Source organism: Cibotium barometz, chromosome 19, assembly GCF_041138505.1.
Source record: "Cibotium barometz isolate CiBa-2024 chromosome 19, ASM4113850v1, whole genome shotgun sequence".
Classification (NCBI taxonomy): Eukaryota; Viridiplantae; Streptophyta; class Polypodiopsida; order Cyatheales; family Cibotiaceae; genus Cibotium; species Cibotium barometz.
This window is the reverse complement of record NC_141064.1, coordinates 8,159,427-8,173,643: the sequence shown is the minus strand read 5'-3', so window position 1 is coordinate 8,173,643 and position 14,217 is coordinate 8,159,427. Positions and strand designations below refer to the sequence as shown.

Genomic DNA, 14,217 nt, shown 5'->3' with positions numbered 1-14,217 from the left:
AACTGTGCCTAAGCCTCCCGTTCTTTCCGAGTAGAGGGTAAAAGCTCCCCGTCCTCCAACTCCGGCCATGGAACACCAACCACAATGAAATCAACCAAGTCATAAGACTCCAAGACAGACTCCATCATTACCTTCCATATGCCGTAGTTGGTCCCGTCCAACTGTCAATCCACCGGGAATGTGGGGAGAGTAGGGATCTTCACGTGCTTCTCAACCATCTCAAGCAAGTATGCCATCTCAAGGGTTCACAAGGTCTTGTGAAGGGAGGGTGGGTGGGAAAAAAAAATGAAGAAGAGGCTGCAAATAATATGCAAGGTGGCTGTCCAACGGTGATGGCCGCCTTCTACCCGATCTCCAAGTCCCAAACAGCCCAAGCAATCTCCAATCAGCACCACAAATTAGCAAACCCTCAAGCTCCAGCCTCCCACTGTCTCCAAGCTTCAAGCCACCTGGGGCTCTCATACCATGTCAGAATGCACAGCGGAAATCACAGACAATTGTTATAGAGAACAAAACGCACAAAAGAGAGAGAGAGAGAGAGAGAGAGAGAGAGAGAGAGAAGCTGTATAAACTCTTCTCTATACACAAGATCCGTACAACGGAGTGTGGGGGGACAGGGCCAATATATATGGCCCTAGGTTGCTGGTCGGCCAGCCCAAAACAGGCCGGCAGCAGCCACAGATGCTCGCGACCAGAAAAAACATCAGTCAGCCAGGAAAAGCTAAGTCAACCAATACTGAAAACAGGTCGGGTAGCAAATGTCCAGTCGGCTAGCAAAAGACAACAGCCGACAGCAAAAAAACAGCCCTCCCACATCCAGAAAAACTGGGAAAGCACCATGGAAAGTGGGGAAAAATGGAGACACACCTACCTGGGCGGGCACACCCACAACAAAGGCCCTAGTGTGTAATGTACAGACAAGAGATGACTGCTAACAAATGTCTCTCAATCTCCTGCAGGACCTTGCACCGCCGACTGCACTATGCGAGCCACCCTGCATGTAGAGAACACTTGTGCTTATGTGCTAGGGTTTTTAGAGATAGAAAGAAGAGCGGCCGAATCAAACACATAGAGCACACACACATTCCTAAACTATTCATTTGTATTATGTACAAGAAAGATGAATCTCTAGTAGAAAAGATCTTGCAGCTAGCCCACACTCCATAGAAAGACTAGTGCTGAGAAATGCAAATGATTTTGGTGATTTTCTAGTGCATGTATATATATGCACCCGAGGTGCTGGTTGGCCACTTCAGATGGTGTCGGCCTTTGAAAAAGGCTGCCCACGACCTATTTCCGGCCTGGCTAACGGCAGCAGTCCACAGGACCACTACCAAGCGGCACATGCACGTGTCTTGAATTCTGTGCATGCTGCCTAATATCTGCTATCTGATGTCCAGCTAGTCCATGCTTGGGGGTTGTGCCCTAGATACTCGTAGGTGTGTCACATTCTCCCCCACTTGAATGGTAGTTGTCCTTAGCTACATGGCCTACTGATAAGCTCTCAACAACGGGTGAGACTCGTCCGCAAATTGATCCTCATCAAACCAGACTGCTTATTGGATTGGATAGCCTTCAGGAAATATTGTAGTTGCTTCTGACAAGAACCCCGCTTGTACTAGTGCAAAACAACCTCCTCTCAACCAAGACCTCTTGTAATCCTCCGTCATTCACCATCTTGGGTTCATTTGATTTTGGCGGAGCGCTCAACTTTGACCCATGATACTCCACAAGGTTGCTCGAATGAAACATTGGATGCATCCTCCAAAGGCTCGGTAACTCCAGCTTGAAGACTACATCACTAAGCTTCTTGATAATCTTGAATGGACCTTTCTTCTTTGGAGTAAGTTCAGAAGCAACTTCCCTGAACTGTTTGAGCCTCTACTTCATGATCTTCAAATAAACCCAATCTCCTTCTTTGAAGGTACTATCCCAACGATGCTTGTCATCCTCTCGGGCTTGCTTTGTTTGTGCCTTCTGTATTTCTTCCAGATTCTGAACCACCTAATATAGACCATGGTTCCCTGAGGATGTTTCGAGAGCTCGGGTCATCGGGTTAATAACCGGACGACCATATACCACCTCAAAGGGAGTCTTCTTAGTTACACCTACACTATATCATTGATGGCGTGCTCCACCAATGGTGGCAAGTACTCCTCCCAAAGAGTCTGATGTTCGTGACAATAACACCGCAGCATTGTGATCATAGTCTTGTTCATGCTCTCGGTCTGGCCGTCTGTCTCAACATGAAAGGCGGTATTGAACTATAACTTCATCCCCAAACCATAGATAGAACAAGGCCCTCCAATATGCTCTAGTGAATTTTGGATCCCTATCTAAGACGATCCTCTTTGGAAGTCCACATAAGCTGAACACCTCCCGGATGAAAAAGCTTGGCCACCTCTTGAGCATCCGCATCTAGCTTGCAATGAATAAGGTAGGTCTCCTTACTCAACCGATCAAATTGTAAGGATACAACCTCCGGCTCTTTGGCAATCCAACCACAAAGTCCATAGAAATGTCCTCACATGGCAACTCTGGAACTGGCAATGGGTGAAGCTTACCGGCAACTTTCTTGGTGTCTAGCTTTGACTTCTAGCAGAATTGGCAGAACCGTACATATTGATGCACTTGCCTCATGCGAGGCCAAAAGAAAAGACAAGATCACTTCTCCAATGTCAAGCCCTCGCCACGGTGTCCTGAAACGAGAACATTATGTGCTTCATGCAAAAGCACTTGATGGAAATCACCGTCCTTGATGACACAAAGTCGACCCCTGTAGTACAACCACCCACCACAAAGTCGACCCCTGTAGTACAACCACCCACCACAAATGGTGTGCTGTAAAGCAATGCTATGTACACATTTGCTCCATGGCTCCTTGAAGTCTGGGTCCTCAGCATAGATTGCCTTCATCGGCATGAAATAGTCACTATGGCAACTTTCTATGGTATGCACTAGATGTGGCCTTCACATTTGCTACAACATCTGAAAGGTAAACTGAGAAAGCAAATCCTAGCACCGTAACTGGTAGCAAAACTGTTAAGCAAATATTTGAGACACTGGTGATTTGTTGTGATACGCGATTTATGCGGAAGTATTCTTTCAATGGAATGGAGAAGAGATTGCTTAAAGGGCTTGCTGAAATTTACAGAAATGATGAAGGAGAGGTTGAGAGATAGAGCTGCGTTTTCTCTTTGTATGTACCCCGTTGGTGCAGTTCTCTGGCCGGCCTGTATTTTCTAGCTGCTATAGGCCGCCTATGTGCTGTGCGTTTTTGCTCCAGAGATGGCCTTCTTGATGACCTGTATTTTAGGGTTACAGGCTGGCCAGACATCATCCTTCTCCTTCAGATGATGATATGGTTGATCTCTATGCTCCCCTTATGCAATCTATTCAAGGGTCAATTGCCACTTCATGCTTGGGCTGACCCTCAAGCTCACAGGTTGCAAGATGATTTATGCCCTTGGGTGGCTGCTCTTATATAGGCTTCAAGAGCTAGGATTGCTCTCAAAAGATGTGCCCTTAAAGTCTCTTTACATAGGCGCCCTCTATCAGTCCAATTATTGGTCCACCTTTGCCCCTTTTTGGTCCCCACCAAGGGTGCCCATGGCCCCTCAAAGACTTAAGGCTTTTGACCATATAAATGGTTGCCTTTTGACACTTTGACAGGACACATTTTCTCGGGGCTTGGACAAGGACTTGACACACACTTGGGCTTCCCCAAGCACCCAACCAAATAGTCTAATAAGTTCCCGGTTTGCACCCTTGATCAGAAATGGGATCCCAAGAGAAAGGAGGATGTTGATATGGCAGTGGCTCGCTTCTTTTTTCATGATCATATTGCATCCCATGCTGCCAGATCTGAGTACTTCAAGGTTATGGTGAGGAAGATTGGCAAGTATGGTCCATCTTACACCCCCCCATCCTCAAAGACCTTGCGTACCACTCTTCTTGAGAAAGAGGGGCGTGCTGTAGAGCAAGCTGCAGGAGAACACAAAGCATATGTGGAAAAAGAATGGAGTGTCTCTCATCCTCGCTGATGGTTGCAGCGATACACAAAAGAGGTCTATCCATGGGGTAGTGGCCCATTCTCGAGGAGAGATGTATTTCATTTCGTCACATGATGCATCAGGGACTGGGATGAGTGCTGATGTGCTTGCATTAGAGTGGACAGAGGCAATAGAGTTTGTTGCTAGTGACCTTGTTGTGGGATTTGTTGTGGATGGCAGCAGGTGCCATTGTTGAAGGGATGTATCCACATGTGACAGTGTCATTTTGCATGGCACATTGCCTCAATAATTTGAGGAAGGATATAGAGAAGTTGCCTTGGATTGAGAGGGCAAGTCACATGGTCACTTTTGTGTTGAATCATCAATTCTTACAACATGAGTTTAGTTAAAAATCAAGCAAGCAGTTCTTGAAGTACTCGAAGACACGGTTTGCATATAACTTTCTGATGTTGGACCGGCTAAGTACATGTAGTGCCGCATTGACGCAGGTTTTCATTAGTAATGAGTAATCTACATCTCCATTAGCCTCTACTACTGGAGGGTGGAAATGCAATGATGATGCTAAAGATCTTGAGTTTTAGGAGGATGCACGTCACATTGATGCAATGGTGCAGCCCATAATGCATTTGTTGAGGCTTGTGGATGGCATGCAACCATGCATTGGGAAAGTGTATGAGACCATGGACAAGATGATTGAGCAATTGAAAGAGCTCATTAAAGAGCAAGAGCAATTTGATCATGATGAAGAGGATGAGGAGAATACTCTCAAGAGCAAGCATGAGATGGTTCATGAGCTTTGTGTCAGATGGATCATGGAATGCATATCATTCTCCTTTGCATGGAGCAACGTACATTTTGGACCCCAAGTTTCAAGGCAAGGGTCAAGAAAATGATCTAGAGGTGAACAGTGGTTGGCGGATTATGTTAGAGAGATTGGTGCCAGATTCTGGTGCAAGGCGCAAAATAAGAGACTCACTTGCAGTGTATAGATCTGTTCATGGCACGTATGGTTGCCCTGATGCACAAGAGGATCGGACTCGGGTTCGGGCAGCTTTGTGGTGGGAGGATTTTGGATCAAATGGACCAAAGTTACAGCAGTTGGCTATTCGCATTCTCAACCATGTTGTGCCCTCCTCTTGTTTGGAGCAACTTTGGAGCTTCTATAGTCACATTGCGTCAAAGAAGAGAAACCGGCGAAGAAAACGCCCGTGATTTGGATTTTGCAAGTGCCAACTTGCGTATGTTGGGCAAGGGGGTGATTGCGAAAACTCATCCTTTTGTAGAGTGGGTGTTATGGGCTACCGTACCTCCCAAAAGAGAACTCTATCCATTCACAATCGGAAGAAGCAATAGACAACAACCATCGTTGGGTACTTACCAATACTCTGGGCTCATGTCCCTTGAGGCTCCCCAAGCTCGCTTTTGGAAGCTCCACTCCTCCAATCTTCACGTCCACGCTGTCACTGCCGAGTCGCTCTCACCACAATGCAAGGCAATCTACCTCTCACTCTTCCACACACACATGCATAGAAAAGAAACATGCACTAGAGTACACTCTCACTCTCTCTTTCTCACAAGACAAAGCAAGAGCTCTCATAGCACGAAGGGAGATTGTGTCTTTTCATTATGAGAATTTGCCTTTTATAAAACTAGCCCTTATTCACACTTGGGCGCCCAAACCTTACTAACTAAAGCCTTGGGTGGCCAGTACCTCAAAATGTACAACTTTTATAGTGCCTTTACATGACTTATTAATGTCCTCAATTGGAGGAGCACCTTTGTTAATCCAAAATGGGATTAACATCCCCCCCTACCTAATGTAGGTTCTATCCTCATAACCTTTACCTAGGTCGAAAGACCTAGTCACCGAACTTGTGTCTATAGAAGTTGCGGTGGGACTAAAGCTTTCTAAGGGTTCTTCAGAATGCTGAGTGGGGAGTCCAGAAACTAGTGTCGACCATGTCTTCGAACGTGACATGCATGTACCCTGGAAGACACCTTAGGCGATGATAGTAAAGCATCATGCCTCTTTCAGTTGGTCCTCTATTCATGTCAAAGCAAAGCTGCTACACGTCAAATCCATCATGTCTTTATTTCGATGAGGACTACAATCAACTTTAGGAATCTCACAACAGCTACTATATCTGGATCCAAGATTCTGCGCCATGCTCTTATCCATGTGAGCAATTAAAGTCTTTGACTTGTTATATCTTGGAATGTTAATGGCGAGAAATGAGGGAAGTTGTAGCAAACATGAGAATCTCGTTTCTTTGTCTCTTGAAATTGTAGTGGAGTCAGGCGCCTTTTGAGTGGCATGAATAAAGGATCTACTTTTTGTGCTAGCGGGGAGCTCTGGTACTGATAATTGTATTCGGACACTGTTAGGTACTCCTTTCGCCATTCCGGCTGTATGCCAAAATCTGCCAGGTGGAGATTGGTATCATCTGTGTGGATAGCCATGTAGCCTCCCCTTGTATGCACTAGGTGTTGCTTCCACCATCTGCGAAAACAATAGCTGATCGTAAATGTGACAATTCTGATTTTCAGCAAATCAGCCAATAGCGGATTGGCCAGCTTTGTGTGACGAGCCACATTTTCCCATAATGTCCCTTCTCTACCCATCGGTAACAGCTCCTCTAAATCTGACATTGGGGCTCGGAGAGGGTATGGAACGTAAGGCTGCCTCCTTGACTCCATGGTCGAGTATGCATCCGGCAGGATTCTTCTGGTAGGCTCAAAGGGTATGATTTACATTAACACCTTGAACATGAGTTTCGGTTTGAGAGTGGGTTGCATGCACGGATGAAGCCCTCATATCTGCCGTTGTCAAAGACTCAAGAATATTTTCATCAGAAAAAGCTTGGATATCATCGTGAGGGTGATGGCTGCGTACCTCATCGATCGACTGGTGGAGATGTTGGTGGTGCTGACATCTCCTCAGGGGCAAGAGTGTTAGTGGGAAAATCAACTACGAGAGGAGAAAAACGAGAGAAAAATGTTATGGGCTACCGCACCTCCCAAGAGAGAACTCTACCCTTTCACAATCGGAAGAAGCAATAGACAACAACCATCGTTGGATACTTACCAATGCTTCGAGCTCACGTCTCTCGAGCGTGAAAAAGAGTTCACGACGTGAACAACAAGCTATTTCACGGCATGAACTGTTGCCTGCTACTTCACGACGTGATCCATTGTGTGCTGTTTCACGGAGATATGCTATTTCACAACCAAAAAAGACAATTCGGCAGAAAACTAGGTGAAATGATTAAAGTAGTGATTTCGCCTGTTGAAACACATTCTCATGCACTTGAGGTCTGGGAAACTCATTGGAGACGACCTTACCCCTGACGACAATGCATCAAATCACCCAAGTTCTTCCTACCAAAAAAGCGTTAGTTTAGGCCGCTTGGCGAGCACTCAATTGAGTGTTTCAGCTTGGAGGAATTTGACCACCATAGAAACAAGTAGTAAGGAATCCATGGAAGAAGGACTAAGATTCTCTGGCCTTGGAGAGGAAGAAAAACCCTCTTCATCGGCGTTGAGGGAAAGGATAACTGATAATTAGTTATTGCCTTGCTTCCGGAGAAGAGTTTGAGATCATAAGATGCATGATTATCTACAGTTAGCCCGACCAGCTACTCTAAATACTTGTTGTAAGCTAGCAATTGAATATGACTCATGAGGACAATATGCTTGATTTGCCGCAACCAGAAGACGCCAAGGCAGCTTTAGTAGTGGCAACATCGCGAGTCTCTAGTCATCAAGACACAAGGACCAAGAGCAAACAAGTTGGCAATATGACAATGGAAGAACTCAGTAATGCCATCTTGGAGAAATTAAAAGTCAAGGATGGGAGAGAAGCGTCAAGAAATACTTCTCTCTACCCTCGAAGAGAACTGATTTGGTGCTCAATTTACAAACAGAATCACACAAACACCGAATGCCCTCACTTAAGACCAAGGCAATTACTTTATTGTGCTCACTGTCAGAGATTAGGAAACCATGACACTGCCATCTGCAGATATCTGAGGGTCCAGTCCTTAGCACAACTACCAACACCAAGAGTGCCGCTAGCCTTGCCAGCACCACCAAGCAAACCAATGTGCCTGCAAGGCAGCCAAATACCTACCTACCAAGAGGGATGTTCTGAATGCAGGACAAGTCTCCTTTGCTGCTTGAGCACGTACACTAGTAGAGCTGACTACAAGCCAAAGCTTGGCAAAGGAGTAGCAAAGACTACTTGAAGAAGCTATTGTTCACGCCACAGCTTCTAGGATTGCAGTAGAGGAAGCAGATAGAAGATATGCAGAACTGGTTGCTACTCGAGATGTACGGGAAGCCGCCATCTTCACACTCCTCACCACAAAAGACTCAAGAATACAAGATTTGGAACGCCAGCTTGCCCTCCAACAAAGATCCCAACGAACTGACCAACCAGACAAATTACGCCAACTCATCAAACGCACCTCGGAGATAGGTTCGTTGCCAGTAACTCCTCGGGCCCCTCCTTAAACTCGACATTGTTTTTATCTACACTAACTCTCTCTCTTCTTCAATATGAAATTAACTTAACTGAAGACCTCGGTCTAGGAGACCTAACCCTCATTCACCAAAATACAGAAAGGGATACTGACCCAACCATCATAATGGGAATCCTACGGGGGGATATAGTTCTAACTGACTCAGCTGATATTTTCTTTTTCTCCTTACATCCTATAGTGCTAAACCTTCGTAGTTGGTGTCAAGTGCTACAACAGTCAGACATCCTGGATGACAGTGTCAATAAACTCGACCTGTTTATCCCAGATGATATCCCAACGACTGAAGTTACCAATGGGTTATTAGCCATGGATAGACTGAAGTATATAATACCCATCAACATCTAAATCTCTCCAAATCTACATTATATCATCCTTTCGGTATTACAAAACTTTATTGAAATATCCATAAACATTTGGAGGCTATGCTCACTAATGCGATTTTTAATTTTGATAAAGAGCATATAGAATATCCTCATATAACCATCGATGATATAAGTGATCTCCAAGAATTTATGAAAACTAACAAGCCCAACCTCCCGCCCCCAAGTTCTAGAGAGGGTCAAGAAGAAACACAAGAAACCTTCTCATCTTTTACTTATCCAGTGTTCTCTTCCATGGCCAGTAAGTTATTAAACCCCTTTCCTAATATATCTTCAATTAACAAAACTGAGGCAGATTCAATCTTCTCTCACTTCTCTCCTCTCCCAATTGATTTTCCCACTAACACTCTCGCCCCCGAGGAGATGCCGGCACCAACACTATCTCCACCAAGGCCGATCAATGAGGTACGTGGCCATCACTCTCACGACGATGATATCCAACCTTTCTTTGATGAAAATATTCTTGAGTCTTTGACGGCTACAGAATATGAGGGCTTCATCCGTGCATGCAACCCACTCTTGAAACCAAAACTCATGTTCAAGGTGTTGATGTAAACCACACCCTCTGAGCCTACCAGCAGAATCCTGCCAGATGCATACTCGACCATGGAGTCAAGGAGACAACCTTACGTTCCATACCCTCTCTGAGCCCCAATGCCAGATTTAGAGGAGTTGTTACCGATGGGTGGAGAAGGAACATTATGGGAAAATGTGGCTCGTCACACAAAGCTGGCCAATCCGCAATCAGCTGATTTGCTCGAAATCAGAATTATCACATTTATGATCAACTATTGTTTCCTCAGATGACGGAAGCAACACCCAGTGCATACAAGGGGAGGCTACACGACTATCCACATAGATGATACCAACCCCTGCCTGGCAAATTTTGGCATACAGTCGGAAATGACGAAAGAAGTAACTAGCATTGTCCGAATATAGTTATCAATACCAGAGCTCTCCACCAACACAAAGAGTAGATCCTTTATTCATGCCACTCAAAAGGCGCCTGACTCCACTACAATTCCAAGAGGTAAAGAAACGGGATTCTCATGTTTGCTACAATTTCCCGCATTTATCGCCATCAACATTCCAAGATATAACAAGTCAAAGACAGCAATTGCTCACATGGATAAGAGCATGGCGCAAAATCTTGGATCCAGATATAGTAGCTGCTGTGAGATTCCTGAAGTTAATCGTAGCCCTCATCGATCAACCAAAAGAAAGACATGTTAATCCCATTTTGGATTAGCAAAGGTGCTTCTCCAATTGAGGACATTAATAAGTGTCATATAAAGACACTATAAAAGTTGTACATTTTGAAATACTGGCCACCCAAGGCCTTAGTTAGTAAGGTTTGGACACCCAAGTGTGAATAAGGGCCAGTTGCATAAAAGGCAAATTCTCATAATGAAAAGACACAATCTCCCTTTGTGCTATGAGAGCTCTTACTTTGTCTTGAGAGAGAGAGAGAGTGTACTAGTGCATGTTCCTTTTCTATGCATGTGTGTGTGGAAGAGTGAGAGGTAGATTGTCTTGCATTGTGGTGAGAGCAACTCTGCGGTGACAGCGTGGACGTGAAGATTGGAGGAGTGGAGCTTCCAAAAGCGAGCTTGGGGAGCCTCAAGGAACGTGAGCTCAACGCATTGGTAAGTACCCAACAATGGTTGTTGTCTATTGCTTCTTCCGATTGTGAATGGGTAAAGTTCTCTCTTGGGAGGTGCGGTAGCCCATAACATCAATCGAGAGTCTCGACAGTTGTATTGTGTTTTAACTTTGGTAAAGGCATAGGTCCAAGTTTTGATATTGCCCTCTCATGGAGTTCAGATACTGGTGACCCAGCAGCAGGATCTGGCAGTGGTAAAGGTCAGACAGCCCAAGAGCAAAAGTTGTTTGACCGTCTAAACATCTGCTAGGCTTGGTGTTCCAACTAACTCCTTTGCTGTGCTCACATGCCATGTTCCATCATCTGCATATTGCATTTTTGAATTTGCATCATGTCACCGATTCATGTGCAACATCATATGTTGCATGATCCAGCACTCTTACTAGAGAAGGAGTGAAAGTCTATGATATCATTACCACGAAAAAGCCTCATACACGCTGGAATCTTAAGGTCAGCCCTGATTGATAAGATGATGTCCTATACTATACACAGTAACACCCTACCCCAGCTTGCCGTCCCTGTTTTTTATTCCCTCTACCGCCTCTCTAGCGGCCTGCCCTCCTTGCTTGTGCCCCTCCTCAATTGTGTGCTCCGCCCACCCTATTCCACTTTATGCCTTCTCCACCCGTGTGCCTGCACTCCCCACTTTATGGCACTTTTAATCTAAGCATTAAAACCCTAAGTGCGTCAGGCAAAAGAAAAAGAAAAAGAGCTCAGCCCGCATAATCCGATTGATCAATTGTAAAAACTAATCACAAACAAAAACCAGTGCTTAGCTTGATATCAGTTGTTGCCAATTTTTTTCAACACAAATGATGATCTAACATAGTGAGAAGCTTGTTATGGTGTGATTATCTCAGAAACCCTAAAATCTCTAATGCGATCGGCACCAGAAAGGCAACAGAAAATCAATTTTCGAAGGAAAAGGATGAACTAAGCCAGATGAGGTGGACAGGAAGAGGTGAAATGAAGAGGACTTACAGGTAGCGAAAGTTACGTAGGATCCAAGGAGCAGCCATGGCTAAGCTCGGATGGAAGAGAGAGCCAGTTTCATGTGATGTCCGCGCTTGTTCTCTCTAGCCGTTCTTCACTTTATGCCCGACTGATGCTGCTGGTAGGGACACGAGTTCGATTCCCGCCACAGCCGATCACTTCACACGCGTTTTTTTATTTAAAAAACTATTCATATTATAGGAGTGGGGCTTTAAATGTGACGTGGGAAACCATCCGAAGGGACATGGTGCCTCGAGGGTGAGCTAGCCCGCCCCGCATATTGTGCCTCTATATGGGGAGGAGGTGCAAGGAGGGGCAAAGCACGGACCCATGGTAGGCACCCTAGGAACGCACTCATGCCTACCATGGGTCCGGTCCGGTCCGTGCTTTGCCTCTCTTTGCACCTCCTCCCCATGGTAGGCATGAGTGCGTTCCTAGGGTGCCTACCATGGGTCCGTGCTTTGCCCCTCCTTGCACCTCCTCCCCATATAGAGGTGCAAGGAGGGGCAAAGCACGGACCCATGGTAGGCATGAGTGCGTTCCTAGGGTGCCTACCATGGGTCCGTGCTTTGCCTCTCTTTGCACCTCCTCCCCATGGTAGGCATGAGTGCGTTCCTAGGGTGCCTACCATGGGTCCGTGCTTTGCCCCTCCTTGCACCTCCTCCCCATATAGAGGCACAATATGCGGGGCGGGCTAGCTCACCCTCGAGGCACCATGTCCCTTCGGATGGTTTCCCACGTCACACTAAAAGCCATTTAGATCTCTTTTCTTTTCTTTTTTTGGGAACAATAAAGTATATATATTAACTATTCAAAGTCAGACCATCAACATATATCACACCCAAACCCGACTTTCTCACAACCTCTATTACCTCACATCCACACTACTCTACTCCTTTTTGAACTCGTTTAGAATTTTACAAAGGAAATCCCATCTTTCATACATAAAAACTGGATCGATCCCAAGAAATCTGATATCCCAACAGTAAACAAGCCTCCATCATAGCCTCAGTAGTACAACCCCGAGGAGATTGTTTTTCCAGCAGCCCTTCGTGTTTTGACCACACCTTAACAGTAGGTCTTGTGCTAACCAGGTTCTCAATAAAGGCCACCAAGGTATGATCCACTTACTTTTCCTTACGGTACCGTCTCTGTGTTTTAGGCCCAAATCTAGGGGGCCTTTTCTTGTCAATCCAGCATCTCACCTGCATCCAGCAAGACCACATTAGGGAACAACCCCAAGTATGCATGAAGCTTAGCCAAGATAAAGGGGACATAATTATCAGATATTCCTCTGTAAGTTCTGAATCAGCACATCTAGCTCCACAGACCAGATTTTGTTTACATTACAGATAGACCAACACACGCAAATACATTTATACATCAGCTCAGAATCCTGCAGTCTTGTACAAGTAGTCTTCAAAAACACAATATCATTTCTGCTAATCCAAATTTCCCATAAAGTACAAGCTCTAATAATGTAAAAAACCAATCCATTGAATTCATCACTAATTGCCCATTTCCCAAGAAGCCAATCCTCCCAAAAAAAAAATTACATATTTAAGCCCATCTGTATCCACCTAATCATTTCACCCCATGTGCTCCTTAGGGCAGGACAGTCCCAAAACAAGTGCTTACCACTTTCCATAGAAGACCTCTATCTAGGGCATACACCACTAGCCATGTTTCTTTTCTGCAGCTTATACCCAATAGGAAGTGCCCACATACAAACCTTCCACACAAAAAACCTGGAATTTTCTGGGCATCTGAGAGTTCCATATCACATGCCATCTCTTTTTCCAACTTGCAACACTCCACTTTACAATATTCATGTTCTCTAAAGCATTTATCTTCCTCCATTTTGATATTACCCTGACACTTAAAGTATAACTCAGTATCATTAGAATCCAACCCAATAGTTTGTCTTTTCAACAGCAACTCTTCTAGAAGAGTAGACCATTTTTTTTTCTCACCTCTCCTTTCCTCAGCTTTGAGTTTACCCACATCCCTAATGACACCTTGCATCTCATTGGCAAACAGTTTCCAAGAACCCTCAGCTCCCTTTCTCCTTTTTAAGTTATTGATGGTTGCTTTAGTATATTCCACAAAGAGATGATCTTTCAAAAGTAAATTATTAACTCTCAATTTCCTAGTGGCATAATGAGACAAGTCCGTACCAGACTCATCATAGTGAGACCAGCCCCACTTCAAAGAGGAAAGATATTGGAGACTAAAATATGTATGCCCTGGCTTATCTCTCCAGTCCCCAAGATACCAGCTATCCTTAAGTCCCATGCCCCTTCTAAGATCTTCCGACTTCCCTTTTTCCTTCCCTAGTAATATAGTGCTACTATCACATCTGTCCACCACTCTTTTGGTAACATTTCGAGGGTGAATTGCTTTGGGGAATGGGATTATGGTGGCATCAAGGCAGGCTTTAGTGGAGTTATGACTATAGTTAAGAGGGATTTTGATAGTAGAGATCATTGTTAATGGTGAGAGAATATGGATCATTAATATCTATGGGTGTCATGAGAATATATTTTAAGTCCTCTATAAAAATATTATTTATCCCCTCTTGAGTAATTTGGGGACGCCTAGATTACTCTTGCGTCATGCCGGCTAGG

At 44.9% G+C, this 14,217-nt stretch overlaps 1 protein-coding gene across 1 annotated transcript in view; it reads right to left on the bottom strand.

Moving 5' to 3' along the window:
* The window catches only part of LOC147628184 (putative protein S-acyltransferase 16), an 86,283-nt gene extending 74,559 nt beyond the window's left edge, over positions 1-11,724 (bottom strand). The window contains exon 1 of the mRNA XM_086813227.1: positions 11,579-11,724. Coding sequence (XP_086669353.1) covers positions 11,579-11,616 — 38 coding nt within the window. The 5' untranslated portion in view covers positions 11,617-11,724. The remainder of the gene's footprint in view (positions 1-11,578) is intronic.
* Positions 11,725-14,217: the final 2,493 nt, after the last annotated feature.